General features: G+C 38.3%; 1 protein-coding gene across 1 annotated transcript in view; it reads left to right on the top strand.

The window, feature by feature from the left end:
* Positions 1–25,738, top strand: part of anne (anne boleyn) — a 382,933-nt gene that overhangs the window by 333,644 nt on the left and 23,551 nt on the right. Inside the window, exon 14 of the mRNA XM_067140654.2 lies at positions 3,218–3,375. Coding sequence (XP_066996755.2) covers positions 3,218–3,375 — 158 coding nt within the window. The remainder of the gene's footprint in view (positions 1–3,217; positions 3,376–25,738) is intronic.

The following is a 25,738-nucleotide window of genomic DNA, read 5'->3' on the forward strand; positions in this document are numbered from 1 at the left end:
TTAATGGATATAATAATGAATAGAGCAGATTTTCAATTGCAGGATTTATTTTTAAGAATTCTTTGTCATGCATTCAGTTGCAGTGGTATTGGTCTTAATATATGGGTTAAATTGAAACATAGAGTGGCATCTAGAAATTTGCATTGTTTGTATTGAACAACATACACTATATTGAAAAGACAGTGTACTGATGACGGTTCGAGAGAGTGTACAGATAATCACTCTTACCATTCAGGTACCAGTGATGAACAAATTTTTCTATATCCTCCACGAAGGAGGGACACTACTTATTGAACAACTTTTACTTCATCAAGAACTGCTTGATTAGTGGTGAACTGTTAGTTCTTCAGGCCTTCTTCAGCGGACCAAAACCATGACGGTTGTAAGGAGAGGAATCTGGGTTGTAAAGTAGGTGATCCAATAATAGAGAAGAATTATTAGATAAGTTTTCCTGTGAACAGACAAGATTTTCATTGGAAGATGTGGAGAAAAGTTTTCTGCGAAACTTAAAGAATTTCACCCTGTTTTCTTGACATGGCAAAAGCCCAAAAGCTTATTATCATATCTATAGTTATGAGCATCAGTCCAAAATAGAGTAATGTTGTCCCCAAAATGGAGTATCAAAGCTACAGTAGATCCCATCTTCAGTATGAGACAGTTAATGGAAAAATCGTTTTGAATGCAGAAGAGATGTGGTGATGACACTCCTTGATTTAGGAAAGTCTTATGATAGTGTAGCAGAACAAAGGTATTGAAAGTAATGCAACAGAAAAGATATGGAAAGCAAATGATAGACTATGCACGAGCATTGTATAAGAATGGAGTGTTTTTTGCTATGAAACTGGACTAAGGCAAGGAAATGTGCTGTCACCACTCTTATTCATAATGATTATGGATAGAATTGTCAAGGAGACAAAGGTAAAATACAGGGACAGGTAGCTGAAGGTAATGCTGTTTGCAGATGATATTGTAGTGTGGGGGACAAACAGAGAGAAAATGCAAGGGTAACACAACTTATTGGGTGATATTATTGAAAATTATGGAATGAAAATCAGCATGGAAAAGATTAAGACAGTGATGTGGACTAGAGGAGAAAGGGAGAGGAAAGGAATAATGTAAATGAAGGGACGGAACTTTGTAATTGTGAAGGGCGTCAAGTACTTGGGAAGCAAACTGATGCAGGATACAGGGCTGGATGTGGAGATCAGTAAAAGGATTCAACAGGGAAATGTATTTTACCAGAGTACAAGAAATCTGGTTTGAAGGAAGGAAGTACTAATGAAGTGTAAAGAGATGATACATACTTGTAAGATCTACTACTGCCCAGCACTGACATATGTAGCAGAGACCTGGACACTGACAAAAAGACAGAAGAATAAAATCCAGGTCAGTGAAACGAAATTTTTTTAAAGTATGATAGGAAAGACCAGAAAGGACAGAGTAAGAAATGAGGATGTTTGGGATAGGAAAGGGCTCGGAATGAGAAGGAGACGGCCGTGGCCTTAATTAAGACAGAATGGAGAGGGATAAACTTAGATGGTTTGGACATCCTAAGGGGATGGAAGAGGGACGGATGCTGAAGCAGATAATGCAGACCCAGATAGAAGGATAGAGAGACCAAGAGGGAGACTCAGACTAAGGTGGTTGAAAACAAGAATAGTGTAATTAAAAGAAACCTGGATTGGAACACAGTTAATGGATGGAAGAAAATAGAAAGGTGCCATAAACATCCCAACCTGGTGGGTGCTGGAAAAGGAAAGTGGATCATGATGACTTTCGGTAATAGTATTAGCTCCGTACACAGCAGAGATGGTTTCCACGGCAGTTTCTGCATTTGAGCCTTGGTTAAACTCGAGAAGCAGCATGTGACCGAAATGTTCAACTTCGTCCACTTGACACCCTATTTTGTTTCAACTGCAAAATAATCAGAAAATATGTACACGTTACTGTATAAATGTGCGATTTAACTGCACCAACAGAACTGCGGAGATTTATCTCACGTGTGGATGGTAAATCGTTGCAGTTATTTCTGCTTGCACAGTTCATCAGAGCAAGTTCATTTTTCTAACCAATAAAACTGTGTCGATTGCTTTTGCACAGTTTTGTCGCAATGTGTGGACCGTGGCGTCTGCCAATTGCTCAGTTCAAGTGAGTCACTCGTTAAGATAGTGCGCGCTACAAGTTATCACAACATGTCTCAGGAAGACCAAAGCAGATATCGTGAGCATTTAGAAGCTTTTATTGAATGTTATAGAAATTAATCTTGTCTCTGGCAGACGAAGTCTAAAGATGATCACAATATAAATTAATTGACTGCAAAGCCAACAGAAACGTAGTTGTAAAAAAGATTAATAATCTTAAGAGTTCTTACAAAAAGGAGTTAAACAAAGTTAAACAATCTAAAATAACGGGGTCAGGCACTGACGAGATATACACTCCGCGTTTGTGGTACTTTCATCTATTGGACTTCTTATATGAAAAACACATACTACATGTAACGCTAAGAATAATTTTCGCGTAAAATCAACATTAAGGTGGCTACACACGTTACTGTATAACTGTGCGAAACCAATAACTGGAATGTATTATCTGCAGCTGTCTTGGAGTCTTTTCCAAGAAATATAAGATGCTTAAAGGAAATTCTGCAATATCCTGTAAATTTCCATGTGACAGTTGTATTTCCAATATTACGCCCTGCCGGGAATCGAACCCGAGACCCCTATGACCAAAGGCCAGCAGGCTAACCATTTAGCCATGGAACTGGATTGAACAGGACTGACGTGCTGTTATTCTGTGGTACGAAGCGTAACTCATTTAATAAATTTACGTGTGAATATTGCTTTCTCTGTAGTAGCCAATCTTTAGACCACACGCTGCGTGTCTTCTTTTGCTTTTTCATTATACACACACACACACAGGTCCAACACCGCTAGTACGTCACCATCGTCCGTTGCTTTGATAAATGTCTGATGAGTACTGTCGATCGACACAGTTATCTGTACCGTGTGGAGGCTATAGGGCTTTCAGTTTTACTGCGCAGTTCATCGTTGCAGTTAAATCGCACAGTTATACCATAACGTGTGTAGCCGCCTTTACAGTAAATATTTACTTCAACCCCTAAATACCCTCATAACCATTTTTTTTTTTTTTTTTTTTTTTTTTTTTTTCATTATAAAAATTGTAAATTAGATGTTTCAGAGAAATCTCTTATTCACAGGAGACAATACACTGACAGCATTAAGTGTGGCTCGTAACTGTGGCATCATATCACCGTGGCAGCAGGTGATTGAAGTTCATGGTATACCAGCACAGTCCAGTCAGCCTGCCCAGTTACTCTTTACAGTTGCTGACTATTGTGTGAATTCACCTGGAGTGGTAAGAATTCATAGTTTCAGTACTCTTGCTTTTGTTTCTCTGAGAAAGAATGTTGGTGTTAATTAAATATTAATTTTTGGGGCTCTTCACTTGTTTCTTTTTACAAGGTTTTCCTATCTATAGTTTTAAATAAGGAGTTTTCATATGGTTAGTACACCAATTATTATGCCTGATTGCATTGTACATGTAACTAAATAATGCATAAACATGAAATAAAAATACTTGGAAGCTATACACACAAGCGTACATGAGTAATGCAGACAATTAGCTGTATACCTTCTGTTCCCTATTTTGCAAGCTTAATTCCAATGGAGATGGGTGGCATTCAAGGATTTTCTGATTTAACAAAGTCCTGTCGTTGACTTGTTAAAGAACTCCTGTGGAACTGTGCCAACACACTGGCATCTTGTTTCAGACTGTTAACAGTTAGAACAGACAAATGTTGAAGATGATATTATCATGGTGGTGGTGGTGGTGGTTGTTGTTGTTGTTGTTGTTTTGTATTATTATTATTATTATTATTATTATTATTATTATTATTATTATTATTATTATTATTATTATTATACAAGTAAAAATCTGAAAAATCAGTGTTAATAGTGCATATCTATAAGTTACACACTTCAGAATATACATACTCAAGGAATTTGGAATTTGTAGTGTGTTATTATTAGGAAATGATTTTTATGAAACTACATATTTTCAATAATTCTGTTGTATATATTCAATAATTCTGCTATAAATACATAATATGTTATTTTTTCTGTATTCTAATTTTATTTTAATGAAAACACAATGTGAATGTATTCTTTCTCTATCCTTTTGAGTTCAGTTAAACATTAGGCAAGTATGGGAAGGAAATACATAAGTACAAAGGTGAATTTTTACATTAGAAATATAAACTGCAAGTTTCTTTATTATCCATCTGTCAAGTTAACCACGTTATCAGTGATACTTTTTCAAAGACCGGGCGAGTTGGCCGTGCGCGTAGAGGCGCGCGGCTGTGAGCTTGCATCCGGGAGATAGTAGGTTCGAATCCCACTATCGGCAGCCCTGAAAATGGTTTTCCGTGATTTCCCATTTTCACACCAGGCAAATGCTGGGGCTGTACCTTAATTAAGGCCACGGCCGCTTCCTTCCAACTCCTAGGCCTTTCCTATCCCATCGTCGCCATAAGACCTATCTGTGTCGGTGCGACGTAAAGCCCCTAGCAAAAAAAAAAAAAAAACTTTTTCAAAGTATGGTATTGATATAGATGTTGATTCCCACAGGGAATCTGAAATATTTGTCCTGAATGAGTAAATTTATAATACCAATATAAATGGTCCGTTATTGGACATTATAAATTTTCCAGCTAACTCATTCTTGGTTGCCAGCGTTTCGCCCTCGTGTGCTAGGGTGGGCTCATCAGTTGGTACCTAGCACACCTACCAATACGCTGGCTAGTGCATACCGTGGAGGCCACTGCGTAGGCTAACTGGAGCTACCGGCAGTGCCAATGCACTGCCAGCATATTGGTAGGTGTGCTAGGTACCAACTGATGAGCCCACCCTAGCACACGAGGGCGAAACGCTGGCAACCAAGAATGAGTTAGCTGGAAAATTTATAATGTCCAATAACGGACCATTTATATTGGTATTATAAGTATGGTATTGACGGAAGCATTCATTGGGATGCAGTCCTGTGTTCCCTGGACAGGTTTCACAACAAAATGATGTTTCCTTTCTGCCTCCTTTCACCTGTCAGAACACACGGCACAGTCCTTAAGATTTTTGTCCTTACGAGCATCTGTGATGTGTAGCTCAGAGTCCTGCAGAGAGGCCCAGCCCATGAGCTGCTTCGGCAGTAGGCTGCAATGGGCTTTGAAAGGCTCGAACATAAGAAGCCCGTGACGTCATCGCACGGGCCGGTCTGGGCCAGCGCTATGTCATTCGTATGCGGTGAGCCAAGGACAGTGCTGTGGTAGTTCTATGGGCTGACTGCTTCAATGTGTACAGTGTACTGCGTGTCAACGGAGTGCGTTGCATTGCGGTCGAGTGGAGCCGATCAAATTTGCTGTGGTTTTCAGTTTGACTTCTCCGTCTATCCTGTTATCGGAAACTGATGTGCACTGTAGTTCCAAAAAAAAAAAAAAGGAAACAATGTCAAAAAATCATGAAGTAGGAAAAAAAAAGAAGGAACAAACGAACTAAAAACCGCACAGTACAAGACTTCTGAACCGGATCCTAAACTTAAGACGTATTTGGTTGGTATTCAAGCCTGCAGTTGACGGTGATGGGAAAGACGTTAATTTTGTGTGCTGTGTGATCTGCAGTGAACTTCATGTACACACTAGCAGTTACCCGCGGCTTCTCGCATGGATTTCGTAATTTGATAGTGTGTGGTATTGCCTTTTGGAGCTGAGATGACCATGCGACAAAGAACTATACACGTGAGAACGCCTTCTCTCAAGTAAAAAAAGAGTTTCTTTATTTTTAAAGGAGATAACAAATACATATTTCCACATCTGTAACATCTTCAGGTTTTGAGATATAAGTATCCGCATAAAAAGAATTCAACCCCTTTATCAGCCCTTCCTCCACCCCCACCTACGTGGATTTTCTGAAAACAAAAAAGAGCGACATGTTTGTTTATTTTTAAAGGACATTCCAAGTACTAAGTTCCATGTCTGTAATATGTAAAGTTTTTGACATACACTGTAGATATACCGGTACTCATTTTAAAAATTCACCTGCTTTTTCAATATTTCATTCCCTTAAGTGGTTTTTCCGAAAACAAAAAAATACGTGTTAATTGATAAAGGAGCTACCAAATACCAATTATCCTCATGAAAAGAATTCAACACCTATTTCAAGGGCCCCCCCCTCCGAAGTTAATTTTACCCCCCAAAATGAATGTTTTTTTATTTTTAAAGGTGATTTCAAATACCATTTTTCACGTCTGCAACATATTTAGGTTTTTAAGATATAAGTATCCTCATACAAATAATTCAACTAATATTTCAGTCCTTTCATCCCCCCTTAAGTGGATTTTCCAAAACCAAAAGAATACGTATTTCTTTCTTCTTAAAGGAGTCTCTAAATACCGATTTTTACGTCTGTAACAACTTCAGTTTTTGAGATATCAGTACCCTAATAAAATTAATTCAACCTCCTTTTCAGTCCCTTTTACCCCCCGCCCCCCACGTTAAGTAGTTTTTCAAAAAACAAAATAATACCTGTTTTTTAATTTTTAAAATATTAAAAATTTCAATTTTCACATCTGTAACGTGTTCAGTGTTTGAGATATACTGTAGATATACTCATCTTGATAATTCATGCCAGCCCACATTTCCGTCCTTCCCCTCCCCCTCCCTTAAGTGTCTTTTCCGAAAACAAAATAATACATGTCTCTTTATTTTTAGAGGAGATTATAAATACCACTTCACGTCTGTAATACGTTAAGTTTTCGAGATATATTGTACATATGCTCGGGGATTGTGTGTACAAATAGTGGTTGGCAGCTATGCCCAAATGTACACGCATAATCTTGCTGCTGTAGAATCCTGGAGCTGGTATTGCCATGGTTGCCGCAGTTCATTTCCTTATCCGATTCCGAGAGCAGGGGTTGTGTGGCGCCAATATCTCCATAACGATCGTTTTTAGGGCCTTAAAACATGGTTTTCGGGCCCGTAGGGCTCACCGCGATTTGTTCTTTGTGTCAAGGGGCTTAAAATGAGCTTAGTCTCGCCCTTGCACGACAAATTCGATATTTCGCTTATATTAGCCTATTATTTTTATATCTCCCCCGTCGCCCCCCACTTCGAATTGTTTTGAAAATAAAATACAGCCCATGTCTCTCGGAGATAATGTATATTTACATTAGTAAAAGGATTTTTAGAATCGGTCCACTAGTTTCTGAAATTATCCTCCAGATATACACAAACTAACACAATTCGTGCTCTCTCTTTATTACATTAGTATAGATTAAAGGAGTCAGACTGATTTTGTCTTTTTATGATTAGATAAAAACTTAGGATGAACGAGGTGTGCTTGAATGACGAGCATTCTAATGTTTCCGTGTCATCAGACTCCACGACTATGCCACAACCTGCCAAAGTAATGAAGTTTTCTTCGTGGACTGACGTTCATGATGCTCCTATTCCAACAGATGAGCTGGAAAGATATTTAAAGCAAAATTGTGTAATGGAAGAAGATGGATATAGCGTCCTATTGGAAAACAAATGGACAAAGCTATTCAAAATTTCACCAGATCGCTAAGAAAGTAATATGTATGCAAGCATCAAGTTCAGCTTCAGAGAGAAATTTCAGTTCAGGGGGCTTCATTCTCTTCTACAACCAGACAATTGCTGATGCTCTTCTTTTCATTCACAGTAATTCCATTCCACCACCATTAACAATGACCAATAAACTACGCATACTAAGTAAAAGTTATGTTCAGGTTTGTTTTTGTTGTTGGCATATTGCACGTCATTTCTGTTTGTATTTTATTTTGAGGTAAACTCGAAGTCGTATGAATATGCTTCATGTTATTTAGATTCATTTTCAGTTAACTTGGTGTCAATTGCAAACGAATATTAGTTTATAATAAAGTTTGTTTGTTTTTTATTATTATTATTATTATTATTATTATTATTATTATTATTATTATTACAGTGCAGGAGAAATCTGTACCGTTTAATTTGCAAATGCGATTAGCCTACTTTAAAATATGTTATTAGCGTACGGGAATTCGTAGAGTGAATGATCCGAATAGTAGTGTGACGTGAACATTTTGTTGTGCACGGCGCACACGTTATTGTGGAGAAGTACTCAAGGTTATTCTACTGAGCCCGCCCAGTGCGGTGGACTGCGGTGGGCTGTATGAGCCCAGTGCTGTGGGCAAGTACGCTGCCACGTCAGAAGAGAACGGCACTGCACAGGCTGGGCTGCCAGAGCTTGTGGGTTTGAAGTGCTGTGCGGTGGGTCTGGCTGCAGGACTCTGGTGTAGCTTCCAATTCATTCGAAATTATTCATAACAGCTGCTCCGTCAGTTGTGTTTACAGGCATTTTGTTTCCTAACATCCCCCACAAGCCGCATGATAACCTGATCCTATAAAACTTGACTTACTTCCGGCTTATTTTCTGCCTTTTGTTTAAAATTATATGGTGGACACTGTTCACCAAAGCTATCTTCAACACCCGGAAGTGCAGTTTCCTCCAACACTTCAGGTTTTTTGCAACAAAACCGTAAGATGATTAGTAGTTATCAGCACGATCAACCCTCCCAGTTTTGCTGTGTATTCTTCAGTGGCCATAGGCTTCAAAATTATTTCTTCTCCTTGTCTGTTTCTGTTGTCAGTCTACCTCTGTCATTGCTGGGTTGTGCCATGTACTAAGAACTGACGCAGTGCACTTATCCTTCCACGAAAATGCTATGAACTTGTCTTCCTTCCATAGGGCACAGATTTCAAGCATCTTCAGTTTTAGTCACCTATCTTTCAGTTGAGGTAGTAGGCCCTTCCTATTCAATAGCACAGTTTCAGTAAGGTGAATTTTCCTTTCCAAAGTTTGCTTGCCTGTTTCATGCTAGTATAAAATGAGTCATTGAACACATGATATCCTACAGCTTGAGCACATCTGTCACCAGCTGTAAAACTATTCTAATGCCAAATTTCAAACCAGAGAAAAATACATTTTGCATAGTAAATTAGCCAAAGTAAGGAATAATGGACAAAATGTACCCTTTCAATGTATCAACAATAACATATACCCTTAACCCCCTCTTATAGATTTTTGTGGATTATACAGTTTGAAAAGGACACCCCTTGAAGCTTACAGTCGATTTATCAACTGACAGATATTGACTTGACCTATAAAATTCCAAGAATTACTTTCTTACATATTCTAAGACACTTCTAACTTTGCATGTTCATTTGACCATTTTTGACGTTAATTGTTGAGGAGTGGGAGATGAAAGCCCCTAAATATTTAAAGAAATAATTTCTGAGAAAGAATGCTGTTGCGGAAGTGTGATGAACTGAGCCACAACTCTGAGAATTTTAGATTTTTCCCTTACTTATGTGCCATAATCAGAACAACACTGTGAAATGCCATCATTTCAGCCACAGTAACATCGACTCAGTCCCACAGTGTGGAATGCTACTGCAATGGCATACGTTTGCTAATACATTCTCTTGCATACCTGGTAAGTCTCCTTACATAATTCGGAGAACAGTGAAACCACGAACAGCAACAAAAGTAAATCCAAAGGAGTCACCGGTTTCTTTCCTGTAGGAGGAGGAATGTATTCCATAGCACTGTTGTGAGAAAACTTGGAAAAATCATGTTCACCTTCTTCATTAATTTTCCATTCATCACACCCTACATCACTGGTTTTGCTAGTGATGTGCTTGAGCCCAGCTCGAGCTGCTCTAACAGATGACTTTATAGTTCGAACAAGTTTAAGTTTTGCTCAAGCTTTTGTGCATGTCACAACGTAGCAGCTTGCTCTTACGAACACCCAGACAGCTTGAGAAGGATGTGTAAGAGCATTATGCTGAACAGTACCAGTTCATCCTCTGTTTACTGTTATACTTCCATGTCTTTTGTATATAATATCTCTTCGACCCATATCTGTATTTTGGAGACAGTCAGAATATGTAATTGTGCGATTATTCATTACAAACGTCTCATCAGAATAAACTAATTGTCTACTAAACTGTGTTGTTTGGGCCATATAAATACAGAAAAAAACAAAACAAAATATATCGTTTTAACATTACAAATGTCAAAATCGTTACATATTTGAATGGTTATAAGCAGGGCCCAGATTTTGTTGACCTAAAAATGCTAAAAAATGAGATTTAAAATGACTTTAAAATTATCAAATGTCCTAAAAACGAACAAAAAATTACCTAAAAATCCCAAGTATTTATTGTTTGAAACTAAATTATATACATTCCTAGATATGAACAATATTGATAATTGATATTTTCTCTAATTTTTACATAGCAATATGTCAGTTCTTTGTTTTGGAATCTCGGTTTTCCACAGAAACAAAAGGTACCGGTACGAATATCTTCTGACACCAGGTACTCCGTAAAGAGAAATGATCTGAAAAGGAAAACAACGTTCCTATAAAAATAATCGTAATCACCGTCGGTTGCAGATTTAACTGTAAAGCTATATATAATGCCATATTATGTAGGTTTTAATATTTACCTCGGACTGTGTTGCAGTAGATAACTGTGACCATCCGTAGATTCTCGAAGGTAAGAGAACGTCTATTGTCGGCCAAAACATTCTTGTATATCGAAAAGCTCCTTTCGACGTCCACAGATGCGAGGGGTGCGTACTTGAAGTGCGCTAAATCACTTGGTGACAGCTCTTCTTCAATATCCACTACACTGAAATCTTCCCCAGTGAGTACCCAGACGACTGAGCACAAAACCTTGTATCCTGTGTTTTTATCAAGAACAGATTTTAGTTTCCGAAATACCGACTCTCCAACTTCACCATACACATTTTCCAAAACTTCCAGAGTTGCTCTCACCAAAGCTGTCGCTTGTTCGATTGTCGCATCTCTCTCCTGAAGTCATGTAACAACTGATGGCAGGGAGCTAAAATTTGCCTTAATTTATGCCAACTTACCCTGCACATCATCAGCTGAAAACATCTCTTGGGCGATTTCGATAGCGCTGGTGTCTTGGGCTTCTAGAGAGTTTATCACTTGCTTCACTGCTAGAAAGTTGTCACTGTAGTACTCGCACGCATTGATCCACACCCCAGCGTGTGCGATATCGGGAGCTAGTGATTTAAGAGTTTCCTGCACGATGGGGCCTTGATAAATACCTTTTTTACCTGCAACACAAGTCTGTCAGTGTCAGGAAAATTCTCCCTCATGTCTTCTGCCACTCTGTGGAAAGCATGAGCTAGACAAGTTACATGCACCATTCTTGAATAAAAAGCTTCGATAGCTTTACCAGCTTTAACTATGTAAGGCGTGGCATCGGTCACGAAAAGTAAAACTTCATCGTAGCTCACACAGTCAGGCCACAGCAGAACCGTGTCCCTGTCAAACATTCGACATATTGTAGAATGATGACAGATTCCAGGACTTCAGAAGTTGTCAAAAATATTTCTCCAGGGTTATCTATTTCCAGGGTTCCTACAATTACATTAGCTACGTGACAACCTTCAACATCAGTAGTTTCATCTACTTAGACAAAAATCTTCTTTCTGCTTGTTCTTTCCCGTATTCTTTGAAGTGCTTTTTCATAGCAGAGCGGTATGTAATTTTTCCTTAGCGTAGATTCGTCCAAATGGAATGAACTGAATACCGTGCTAGGAACTGCCTTAATTTAGGAATAGTTAGTTTATGAAGAGGAATATTTGCTGTGACAAAAACTTCACACAGTTCATTAAAAAAGGCTGAGGTTATACCTCTGCTTGATGATGCGTTTTGCATGAGTAACTGTTGAGTACTTTTCTTTCTGCTGATATTCTGAATACCACGCACATGTTTGTCGCAACTAACATGCTGTTGAACTGTGCATCTTTTTTATTTTGCTAGGGGCTGTACGTCGCACCGACACTGATAGGTCTTATGGCGACGATGCGATAGGAAAGGCCTAGGAGTTATAAGGAAGCGGCCGTGGCCTTAATTAAGGTACAGGCCCAGCATTTGCCTAGTGTGAAAATGGGAAACCACGGAAAACCATCTTCAGGGCTGCCGACAGTGGGGTTCGAACCCACTATCTCCCGGATGCAAGCTCACAGTCGCGCGCCTCTACGCGCACGGCCAACTCTCCTGGTGTGAATCTTTTTGCTGCTGCCACTTTCACTTCACACAATTTACAGAATAGTATTTCACCATCTGTAGAAAAGGTATCTTCCCCGAATTTAGAGACATTTTGTCTCAAATGACCTGCCTTGGATCGTTTTACCTTTGGCATTTTAACACGCACTCAAAATGGTTACACATAACTGACATCTACAAACTGTACAACTAAAACTGACCTGAAGGAAGAAGGAGATAGAGTACACTGGCAGAAATATCTCACTGCTGACGTCACACTGTGAACACACTTCCCTGGTGAACTGATAAAGGCTTAGCCCTCGTCTGAAGGTCACCCAAGAATAGCTTAGCTTTCAACTCCTGTTAAGACACAGAGGTGAGGGATGTACAAAGCTACATACCGTACGCGCACCTTTTAGCGATACATGGACACCCTAGTGCTGAATAGGTCGACCTCGGGTATCTTCGAGATTCGTATTGGCAACCTTTGAAACACAAACTATGAATCGCTTATGCATCACTGTGCGACATCTGGCATACACTGTACGTACTAGTACTGTTGTTGTTTACGCAGCAAAGCCAAGCTATAGAATTCATGCTGGGAACAAGATTCGCATTGAGAAATGTTATATAATGTGTGTATGACACAGTTGTTGACTTAAGATAATAAGGGCCGATTGCAGAAACAGTATTTAGACGATGTCTACGGTTAAACAATGCTTAAGCATGGCTGCCGCATTGCAGAGACTTAATTTATCACTTAGACACTGTCTAAAACCGATGTTCAACCGGTCATGTTTAAACACTGCCGAGAGCACTGTTTAACCTCAAATGAGAGGAGTGAATCACAATCAGAGGTTATGTACCATGAAATATGTAATTTGTATTATCATGTTGAGACGATTCCGGGAAGAAAGGTTAGTCCGACGGCCTTTCTGTGGGTCGCCCACTGCTAAATCGCAGCAGTTCGTTTTACATGCACGGGAGATAATCATAAAATAAGGTTTCGCTTTACGAGACACTTGTTTCTCGAGACTGACAAAGTGACAGTCCGGTAACTTAACTTGAATACAATTCTTGGCAATCGATATATTATTGTGTACATAGTTTAATTTCATTGGAATTATAGGTCACTTCGACTACATACACATCAGAATTACGTGTCCCGATCGTCTGAGGGCTGTCACATACATCAACCGGGAGGGATTCACTTATATTTACTGCCAAGTACACACACATAATAGTGAAAACTAAAAAGTAGGTTGTATGGGATTTTTATATATATAATCGTATAAGTTTTCGGCAACTGTCAGATAGGAAAAGGCAAGTGGTGGTGATTATCGTTTAAAGAGTTCTGGGGAAGAAGAGCCGTGGCCATAATAACAGCCCTAGTATTTGCCTGGTGTAAAAATAGGGAAACTACGGAAAACAATCTTCAGGGCTGCCGATGATGCGTTTTGAACCTGCGATCTCCAGAATGCAAGCTACATCTATACAGCCCGTACAACACACTCGGTTACACATTACTATTGCTTCATCTTCCCTTCGTCGAAGCTACCGTATTTATGAGTAGATTACACTCACTGTAACAACGCTATAATGAAAGCTACACTTCCCCGTACGGTGGCGTGTCGCTTTAGTGACGATAATAGGAGATTTAATTTCCACCGAAAGCGATACTCTTTATCTGTGGGCAGGTCATGTTCAACCATATTTGAGTAATGTGTAGGCAAACAAACAGCTGACTGGCGTTCGGCGCGCGCACCGACGAATTTCATTGGTTGCGACAAGCAAAGAGTCGCATGAAAGATACTTCTGTCTCCATTTTCAAACCAAAATTGAAACGTTAAGGGATGTCTAGTTAAACATCGACTGAACATTGTTTATGCAATGGAAGATCGTGAACGGTTTAGACGTTGTTTAGGTAGACGATGTCTTCGGCTTAAAACTAGTCATCGTTTCTGCAATCGGCCCTAAAGGTTTAAGCAATTCATATCGATCGATCATATTATCGATTCAATTAAAATTTCATTTCCATTCAGTTGGCAGTATTACCGGGAGAGCTCCCTTCTTACTCGTCCTACCCATACAAAAAGATATCGCTAAAAGGTGCGCGGACTATACTCGGCTCACAACTGAGTGCAGAAACTTTCGAAGATGAACCTTCACGTAAACCTTCTAATGCTGTCTACCAGAAATGAGTTAGCTGGAAAATTTATAATGTCCAATAATAGACCATTCATATTGGTATTATAAATTTACTTATTCGGGACAAATATTTCAGATTCCCTATGGGAATCAACATCTATTTCAACCTTCAAGTACGTCAAGATATAGGAACCAGTTGGTTGATGACGTAAAACGTGGATTCTTTTTTTAAAATAACCAATAAGAAAAATAAAATAATTAAAAATGACAAAATGATGCAAAAAAGCAAAAAATTAATTACCTAAAAATCAAATACTTCAAAAAATTATGAAAAAATGACTTAATAAGTACGCATTTCTGTAATCTGGGGGCCGTGAACAGGATTTGTATATAACTTAGCAACTTCTATGACGCACCAATTAAAAGATGACATATCATTGAAATCTGGGCCCTGGTTATAAGACTAAAAATTTATAATATTTTGTCTTCAGTTGTTAACACATTTGCCACTAGTTCATTCTGATCATCTGTACCATTACTAAAAATTTTATGGTGTCTGTTTTGTTTGTTACGGGTAGGCTCAAAAACTACTGGACCAATTGACCTGAAATTTGGTTAAAGCTTGAAATCCCGAATCACAGAAGAGATACTTCTGATTTTGATATATTTCGCGCAATCAGTTACCTAACATTGCTTCATAATAATATTTATACATTTATTTGTGTACACGATTGATGATTTTATCTTATTGAAGTTTCTTTATACGAGCAAAAGTGTAATTCTTTCCCAAGGAGGGGATTCAAACCCCCAATATTGAGGACAGAGAGAGCACCTCACGTGCAGCGGTAGACAGCTGTCTTTGTGGTTTCCCATATTCACACCAGGCAAATGCTGGGGCTGTACCTTGATTAAGGCCACGGCCACTTCCTTCCCAGTTCTAGCCCTTTCCTGTCCCATCGTCGCCATAAGAACTATCTGTGTTGGTGCGACGTAAAGCAACTAGCAAAAAAAAAAAAAAAAAAAAAAAAACAGCTGTCTTAGCCGCCCAAAGCATGACAACGTAAGAATAATAATACCATATTCATAATGTTGCGTCAAACGTACAGTTGTTACAAGATACACAAGTACTGCATTGGGAGGAAATACTTCTGTTAATAGCCTCCGTGGCTCAGGCGGCAGCACGTCGGCCTCTCGCCGCTGGGTTTCATGGTTCAAATCCCCGTCACTCCATGTGAGATTTGTGCTGGACAAAGCAGGACAGGTTTTTCTCCGGGTACTCTGGTTTTCCCTGTCATATTTCATTCCAGCAACACTCTCCACTATCATTTCATTTCATCTGTCAGTCATAAATCATTGCCCCAGAGGAGTGCGACAGGCCTCGGCAGCCGGCACAGTTCCTATCCTCGCCGCAAGATGAGGGCTTAATTCATTCCATCCCTGACCCGGTCACTGACTGGGTAACAGGTTGTAGGTTTTCATTTTTTCACTTCCGTTAATATGCTTGGAATATAACGGATGCATGCCTTGTCCTTTTCATAGCATATTATCATAATCTAACCCTCCTAATTTTATGGACAGACAGCATGCACCTTCATTATCAATATCATACACAACTGCGTGAGTGGTGCTTCACTTCATATGCTGTTTGCTTATCTGCACATTCGTGCTGTAGCCCAGGTCAGACTCCGCCTTTAGTCACTTGCCTGCTCGAGCTGCTTCAAACAGGCTCGAACCTCTGCGCTTATGGGGTTGGCTCGATCGTGCTAGAACACTGGTATCATTCACCATCACTAGTTTTTGCCACTGTCTTCCACCTCAATTTCTTCCTCCTCAATCAAAAAATCATTCTCAGATTCAAGAACACTGTCACTTTCAGACTTTCACATCATCAAATTATCAGTATCGCCACTGTCGCACAACTGTTCATAAGCATCATCAGGTTCAATGTCACGACTGATGGATGCCATGTTGATAACAAATGTAAACACAGCAGTACCAGTGATGAAATATCTCCATAGAAAAAAGCAAATCAGCTGAAGCAAATTAAAAGCAGATTACAGCACATAACAGCCATGCCTGGGCTGTATACTGCGTAAAACTCTGGACCATTTTCGCTGCAGCATATGAAATACAGTATATTACCTTGAAGTTCTGCCAGACTAAGTCCAGCATTGGACCCCAAAGGGTTAAATGTATTGCATTGTGACCTTGATTGCACGATGTAGCTCACTCGCTCTCCCTCCCTTCATAGGGAATCTATGAAATGAAGCAATGCATTGGTCTTGAATATTCTTCAGTTATTGGCATTGCCTTGATTAACTCATACTGACTATACAGTATCAGCACATAAGTGAAGTGTTTGTTGATGTAATGCTGAAAGTAAAGGCGAGCGTTCTTTCTTGTTTGCAGCAATATGTTACTGAATTTAGTGGAATTTTCGCAAGTAATGGGAAAATTCTATTCTCTCAAAAATGTGGGAAATTTGTAAATGCAGATCAGTAATCTCAAGTCTTACAGCATTTAACAAGTAGTAAACAATGAATGGCCACTTTACGTGCAACTTGTAGACAAGTTCTTTTAGGTGAAGCAACTTCCATTTCACATTCCCCATTTTCAAAAATGTCTGAATATTATGCAGAGCCTTCTTACATCTGATATTCCTTTATATAAATTGAAAATTCCAGACCTTAGAAAATTTCTTTCAAAATACACACATTCTCAAACACCAGTTGAATGTACATTAAGAATGTATATCTCTGCATGTTATGAAGAAATACCGGGGAAGATCAGGCTGGAATGTAATTTTTTTTTTTAATGGGTAAGCATGAATTAATCATTGGACTCCAGGGGAGGGAAACATTGTGGTAGGTATGCTAGAAAGGAATGAAATAGTTTCCAAGCAGTTGGCCAATAGCATGTACAGAAATATCAGCATCTAATCATATAACGATGGTTTGCTTATTCAATGAATCTCTGCAGTTATGAACAAATGGGGTCATATTTGCTCTTGCTTATGGATGCTGCTCCATTTATCATGAAGGCAGCAGACACACTTTGTCAGTGCATGCTTCTGGTGGGAGCACTGTATGTCACAAAGAACCCTAGCAGCAGTGAACAAGAGTAAGGACTGTTTTTTATATTTAAATGGTGATTGGCAAACAAGAAAGAACACACTCCTTTACTTTCAGCATTACATCAACAAACGCTTCACTTATGTGCTGATACTGTATAGCCAGTATGAGTTAATCAAGGCAATCATTACAAGATCAGTGTGTAATTGTTCATTTTCTCCATTTGCGTGGTGTGACACCGATTGAAATTCATGGCCAGTTAAGCGAGACATGTGGTGATGGTGTCATGGATGTGCGTTCGTGGGTGTGATAGTTCAAAGAAGGCAGAATATCCTGTGACGACAAACCAAGACAATCTCGGCCTTGCACAAGCTGGTCTGACAACACGAGTGAGCGAGTGGAGAAAGTTGCTTTTGAGGATCACGAATGAGTGTGGAACATTAGCATTTCCATGGGATCAGCGCACACAATCCTGCATGCTACAGGTGTTCTCCTGGTGGGTGCGAACATGACGCAGCAGTTTCTATCTCATGCTCCCTACTCACCTGACCTGGCTCCTAGCGACTTTTGACTGTTTCAAACAATACATTCACTAGGCGTGCCACTGTTGCATTAGCTATTTTCCCGTGGTCAAAACAGACCCCTAAAGAGGCATTTGCAGTGGCCATGGAATCATGGTGTCGGCGTTGTGATATACAGCTGCAGGGAAATTACGTCAAGAAGTGACACAAGTTTCATGGTTTTCATGTAATTAGTTAGTGAGGAAAAAAATCAGAGGTGTTTTAACTTGCACCTTGTAACTTGTTTAATACATGGTTTTCACAGAGTGCATGAGCAGGTACATACCTTATATGTTGAAGAGGACAAATTAACCCATTTATGCCCAACAGGCGTTTTTTTGTGATCTCTTGAAAATTTCATTATTAGAGGAAACAGTGGTGTTTTAAATATGTCTGGACATTGTCAGCAAGAAATAGGGACAATATTGACAAGAATATTGTGCCTATCAAGAATTGCGTTTGATCACTTACTGATATTTGCAAGGAAGGAAGGGTGTTTGGAATGTTGTAACACCTTCAAAGAGGTGGTAAGCTTCATACACACTATCATCTGCGTAATTGAATTGTTATCTGAGAAAGATCATATCAAAATGTACAGTGATGTCAGTGTCACTATTTTCATGTGCACTTAGTGTGATTCTGTGATACGTAAAACTTAAAGTGGGCATCAAAGTGCCCATTGGACTTGAATCCTACAAACATGTTTGAAATGTATTAAGCATTTTTTTACCAAAGTAATTGCAATATTTCTTACACATAATGCTTGAAAATATAGTTTTATTACAGGACTAGCTGATGTACCCGTGCTTTGCTACGGAATTCTACATTGTATACAGAATTCTAGGTTAGGTAGTGTACACGTTGTGAGCAAGATTGTATTATATTGCATAGTAACGTTACCCTAGAAACATGACGGGGAAGTCACCAAACGTCTTTTCTGATATGAAGACTGGGTTAGGGAATTTTCATTGTGATGGTAGGTCTGCTTGCCTACTTCTTTTGCTATTCATTTTACATCGCACCAACACAGATAGGTCTTATAGCAACGATGGGATAGGAAAGGCCTAGCAAGTGGAAGGAAGCGGCCGCGGCCTTAATTAAGGTACAGCCCCGGCATTTGCCTGGTGTGAAAATGGGAAACCACGGAAAAACATCTTCAAGGGCTGCTGACAGTGGGGCTCGAACCCACTTTCTCCCGATTACTGGATACTGGCCTCACTTAAGCGACTGCAGCTATCGAGCTCGGTTGCTTGCCTACTATCAGTCACAATCAGGATGGGGAGTTTTCATTATAATGGCAGACACTCACTCTCCACCTGCTTTTTTACATTCTCAGAAAGACTGCTTTAGTGGTTTTCCCAAGTGAAATGAACATGGGTCATTACAATGACGTCAGTAGGAATGGCGTGATTAAAAGCAACATGAAATACTCAATCAAATGAAAAACCACGCATTTTCTCACTTTTAACAAACAGTACTACGCTGCCGATCTAACAGTCCAAAGTTCCAGAGCTGGAATGGCCAAGCCTTGATCCGTGAACACACTTCGTCTTTTCTCGTCGGGGGGGGGGGGGGCGTCGAATAGCGGGGAGTCCCATGAGGACAAATCTATGCCCTTTCACTAATCTCTTTCCTAGGAGTACCCGTTGAGTCAGAAAATCTCATTTCACTAAAATGGTGGCGGAAAAATCTAACTGACTTGGAGGCAAATTTTTCCTCCAAACCAGAGGAGAAAACCCCTCTTCACTGCTAATTTGGAACAAAATGAATGTAGAGTTTAGTAAAAGTGAAGAGGAAGACGCTTTTCTTAAGTAACGTCTCTTTTCAGGGTTGAATTTTGAATTATTTAGTGAATTGTAGTGCTATAATTTGGAATAGGCCTAAATTGTAATTCTAGACCAGGTCATACTACTATTACTAAGTGAGCCTCTGCCAAATCTGCACACTGCTCATTCAAAACAGCGTGTCAGAGTAGGGAACGAATAGCTGGAATACTGATGAACCAGTGTGTTACGTACCAGCAGTATCAGACAATGTATGAACCAGAGGAATGGCATGCTAAAGAAAAAAGTTTTCTAACTCCCCAGCTCTTTCCCGCCAATATTGAGTCAGGCTGTTATACTCGGCACGCAACAGTAATCCCATCTATCGGAGTTGAGGGCACGATAAGAGGCAAAGAACATCGCAACAAAGAATGGTCAATGTAATGTTATTGTTGATCAATGTTATGCGCTTTCAATATTGTAGGTCTTCGCATTTAGTTTTCTTCTGACTCTGAAATACCACTGTTATCATAGTCGGTACTGTAAAACTGAATAAAACATAAATGATCGGAAATTGTATTCTCTGTAACTTTTGTTATGTAGTACTTTTCTATAGGAGCCATAAAGAAGGTATTTACAAATTAAATTTTAGGCACCTACCCCTAAACTACCATTTCACCCAGGTTCAGTAAAATTGTTTATAGCTTAGACTACAGTTTTTTCTTCCCCGACTCTATATACCGATTTTCATTAAATTCTGTTCACCCATTTTCTCGTGGCTCGGCATTGATGTGGACTTAGCAACAAAAGTCGAAATACATGAATATCAGTTTTATCATAGCCGGTACGGTAAAATTGTATAAGACATAAATGATCGGAAATTTAATTCTATGTAACTTTAACTATGTAGTATTTATCGACAGGACCACTTAAAATATAAATATTTGAGAATTAAATTTTAGGCCTTCCCCTAAACTACCATTTCACTCAGCGTGAAAAAAATGATTTATAGCCTAGATTGTAGTGGCTCATCCCCCAACTTTACATACCGATTTTCATCAAATTCTCTTCAGCCGTTTTCAAGTGATGCGTGTACATACAGACAGACAGACAGAAATTACGGAAAAGAAAAAAGTGCATTTCCTTGTTACTGCGGACATGAATGATACAGAAATACAATTTTTTTTTTTTTTTTTTTTTTTTTTCAAATTCTGAGCAATGTACAGACAAAACTCTTATTTTATATATATAGATATTAGAATCATTCTGTATTGACTGTTTTCACTTTACAAAATATCCTCCTAGTTCAATACAAAACATAATTCCATCATTAGACAGAGCAATAAAATTCAAACATGTTTAGACTCGTTTGAGCCATCTTCATTGAAATAAGGGGGGAGGAGGTTAGAGTAATCTACATAATGCAAGCTAAAAATGTGCTCAAAATCATAATGAACAATAACAATATACAATATTTTACATCACTAGATGGAGCAATAAATAACTTGCTGAGACAAATTCAGTGAAAAAAATGTTAATATAAAACATAATTGAATCCAAAAAGTACGCTAAAACTAAGAAGTTTATTATCTAGACACTGATACAAAATGATTCAAGAAAATATCAAAATCGGATTCAAAAAATATTTTTAATAACAGTGTAATGATAACTAGTCTGTTTATGAAGCAACGTTGGTCTTGTTCCTGTTAGGTTTTTGTACAAAATATCATCGTTATATCCAACATCCATCTTCCAGCATATGGCATTTTACTGTGGCAGAGATAATTTAGAATCTTGAGACCTTTGTGCCGATGTTTTTATTGGACCTCCTGAAGATTCGGGCGACAGTTCTCCAGAAGTATGATACCCCTCCAAAGACACAAGGGCCAATGTAATATTGTGATAGGATAAGCAAACCTGCTCATGAGACTCATAGAGTTCATCTCATCATAAATGGGCAAGCTAAGACATGTGCCCTTTGTCGCAAGGTGAAGATGGTAATGGCTTGTGAGAGATACAAAGTTCCACTTGATAGATATTGCTTTGCTGAATATCACAAAGAGAAAACTTTTTTGTCCTATACTCTAAACGAATATGGCAGAAATATTCAGATTTTACAATCACAGGAATAGAACCAGCTTTTGGGTGGTTAGGCCGTGTGCATTTGCAGAGTTTCGCCCAGACGTGCCATTTTGATATTCAGATTTTTTAGCGTTGAGACTATGTATATTCAAATATTGGTTGAAACAGGTGATTTAACAAAATATTTGTAAAATAGTGTCCATAGTGAAATAAAATTATTTCACTGTAAAGAAATTTAATTTATCATTATCAACTACATTTAAAATTAAAATATCATTTTGTCGTATCCTTTCAGGACTCGTGACCAATGGGCACTTTTGTACCCGCTCCTGTATTGTGTGAAGAAAACTATATTTGCAGCAAGTACTCTAAATATAGTGACACTAAGAGGGAAAGTGTGGAAGAAATTGTAGTGTTTATGGTTGACAAAGATATAGCATTGCTGGGAATCAGTAAGACCAAATGGAAAGGAAAAGATGAGAGGAAGCTACAGAAAGGATACACCTTATACTAAAGTGGAGGAAGAGAAGCCAAAACTGGTGAATGTCTCATAATCAGAAAAGACCTAAAGGAATGCCTAGAATTGGTGGAAAACATAAATGACATGTTGATTAAGATATAATTCAAGGGTATGCTCAACAAACAGGAAATACAAATACGGATTTAGATGAATACCTTGAATATCTGGAAGGCTATATACAGGACAAACAAGTTGGGATCATAGGAGATATGAATGCCCAAGTAGGTCAGGAAGGAATGGGAGATGAAGAGATTATACATAGGACCATTTGGATATGGGAAGAGAAACAAGGCTGGAGATATTTCGGTAGACTTTTGTAGAAGAAATGAGCTGATCGTTGGTAACACATGGTTTCGAAAGAAAAACAGTCAGAAGATACCAAGATATAGCTGGGATAACAAAATCAAAACTTTGATGGATTACATTTTGGTCGAGAGAGGTAACAGGAAAATTTTGGTAGATGTAACAGCCCTCCCAAGTGAATCTTTTGAAGGAGATCACAGAGTTGTGATAGCTAAGTTAAAGATGGGAAAGATACAAAAGATGACTGAGAATAGGCAGAGAAAACTAAGGGTGTGGAAATTGCAGGAGAAGGAAATAAATGAGGAGTTTTAGACACATATTAAAACAAGTATACCTAAGGAAGACATCGGAAGGGTCGAAGAAGAATGGGCATACTTTAGAACAGTCATGGTGAAGTCTGCAGAAAAGACCTGTGGAAGAGTATCAGGAAGGAAGAAAGATCAATAAATGCCCTGGTGGAATAACAGGGTAAAAGATGTAGTAAAACAGGAGAAACCAAACTTGGAAAAGATGGCTGAGAAATGGAACAACAGAACACAAAACTGAATACAGGCACTGCAAGAAAGAGTGCTCCAAGGTGGTTCAAGAAGAGAAAAAGAAATGCTGGTAAAAATTCACTGAATCTCTGCAAGAAGATACAACCGGAAGCAAAAAGTGGGTAAAAAAAGAAGAAAAACCCAGGTGAAGGTGCAAACTTCATTAAAAATTATCAGGAGGAAGTGATGGCACAGAAGCAGGATATATTGAAGAGGTGGGAAAAATACTTTGAACAGCTTGACAACGTGCAGAATACCTCGGTACAAGGAGAAATCTAAGAATCAGATTTAGTATAGATGGAAGATAAGGAAAACGAAGTGTCCATGGCAGAGATTGAGTGGGCCACTAAAAGAATGAAACGAGGCAAGGCAGCTGGAATTGACGAAGTCACCATAGAAATAACAGCAGCGGGACCAGTTGGTCTACAGTGGTTGTATAGATTCTTCAGAGTAATATGGAAAGAAAAGTCTGTTCCAAAAGAGGGGACGAAAGAGGTCATTATACCAATTTTCAAGAAAGGAGAAAGGAAGCAATGTCAGAATTACAGAGGAGTGACACTGCTACCTCATACAGCTAAGAGCCTTGAAAGAATCTATATATATAAAATAGCTTGTCCTGACTGACTGACTGACTGACTGACTGACTGACTGACTGACTGATTCATCATCGCCGAGCCAAAACTACTGGACATAATGAAATGAAATTTTGGGGATTCATTCATATTAAGATGTAGGTGCTCGCTAAGAGAGGATATTTGGATATTCCGTTGCTAAGCGGGTGAAATTTTAAAATGAGTGTATCTATATCTCAAAACTTTAAAAGTTTACAAATGCAAAAATTGGTATTTAGAGTCTTCTTTGAAAATAAGGAAACACGTATTTATTGGTTTTCAGAAAATCCCAATAGGACGGGTGAAAAAGGGGTTGAATGCCTTTAATCAGGATACCGGTACTTATATCTCAGAAACTGTAGATATTACAGACCTGAAAATTGGTACTTTTCATTTCTTTTAAAAATGAAGAAACACGTATTTTTTTGTTTTTTGGAAAATCCAATTAATGGGAGAGGGAAAGGGGGGTGAATTTTTAAAATGAGTGTTTCTATATCTCAAAACTTTGAAAGTTTACAGATGTAAAAATTGGTATTTAGAATCTTCATTAAGAATAAACAAACATGTATTTTTTTGTTTTCGGAAAATCCCAATAGGAGGGGTGGAAAGGGGTGAAAAAGGGGTTGAATGCATTTAATGAGGATATTTATATCTCAGAAACTGAAGATATTATAAACCTGAAAATTGGTGTTTTGTATCTCCTTTAAAAATAAAGAAACACATATTTTTTTGTTTTTGGAAAATCCAATTAATCCGGGGGTAAAAATGGGGTGAATTTTTCAAATGAGTGTATCTATATCTCAAAACTTTGAAAGAAAGTTTACAGATGTAAAAATTGGTATTTAGAATCATCATTAAAAATAAAGAAACACGTATTTTTTTGTTTTCAGAAAATCCCAATAGGACAGGTTTTTAAAGGGTGAAAAAGAGGTTGAATGCATTTAATCAGGATACCGGTACTTATATCTCAGAAACTGTAGATATTACAGACCTGAAAATTGGTACTTTTGATCTCTTTTAAAAATAAAGAAACACGTATTTTTTTTTGTTTTTGGAAAATCCAATTAATGGGAGGGGGAAAAGGGGGATGAATTTTTAAAATGAGTTTATCTATATTTCAAAACTTTAAAAGTTTGCACATGTAAAAATTGATATTTAGAATCTCCTTTAAAAATAAAGGAACACGTATTTTTCGTTTTCTGTAAATCCGAATAGGAGGGGTGTAAAAGGGTGAATAATGGGTTGAATGCCTTTAATGAGGATACATATATCTCTGAAACTGAAGATATTACAGAACTGAAAATTTGTATATGGGATCTCCTTTGAAAATAAAGAAACACTTTTTTTTTTTTGGAAATTCCAATTAATGGCAGTTAAACAGGAGTGACATATTGGGGTGAATTTTTTGAAAGACTATATCTACAGAATATCTGAGAAACGTAACATGTTACAGACTTAAAATGTGGTATTTGGAATCTCCTGTAAATGTAAAGAAAGATAGGTGATTTGTTTTCGGAAACTCGACTTAAGGGGAACTAAAAAGGGGTGAAATTTTAAAATGATAATTTCAACAGTATATCTCAAAACCTTAACATGTTACAGAAGTGAAAAAATGGTATTTTTTATCTCTGTTAAAAATAAAGAAACGTGTATTTTTAGTTTTCGGAAATACCACTAGTGTGGAAAGGGGGGCGGGTGTAAAAGTGACTGAAAATGGTGTCGAATTCTTTTAATTAGGCTACTGATATCTCAAAAATGAAGATATTACAGACGTGAAATTAGACATTTGGAATCAGCTTTAAAAGTAAAGAAACACGTAATCTCGGAAAATCCAATTAAGGGTTGGGGGGGGGGGAGTTGAAAGAATAGAAAAATTAATTGACTTAATTGTATGAGAATACATACATCTAATAAAAACTGAAGTTGTTACGGACGTGAAATTGGTATTTGAATCTCCTTAAACAAAGAAAAACGTGCTTTGGGGGTGGTGG

The sequence above is a fragment of the Anabrus simplex genome, chromosome 2 (assembly GCF_040414725.1).
Source record: "Anabrus simplex isolate iqAnaSimp1 chromosome 2, ASM4041472v1, whole genome shotgun sequence".
Classification (NCBI taxonomy): domain Eukaryota; kingdom Metazoa; phylum Arthropoda; class Insecta; order Orthoptera; family Tettigoniidae; genus Anabrus; species Anabrus simplex.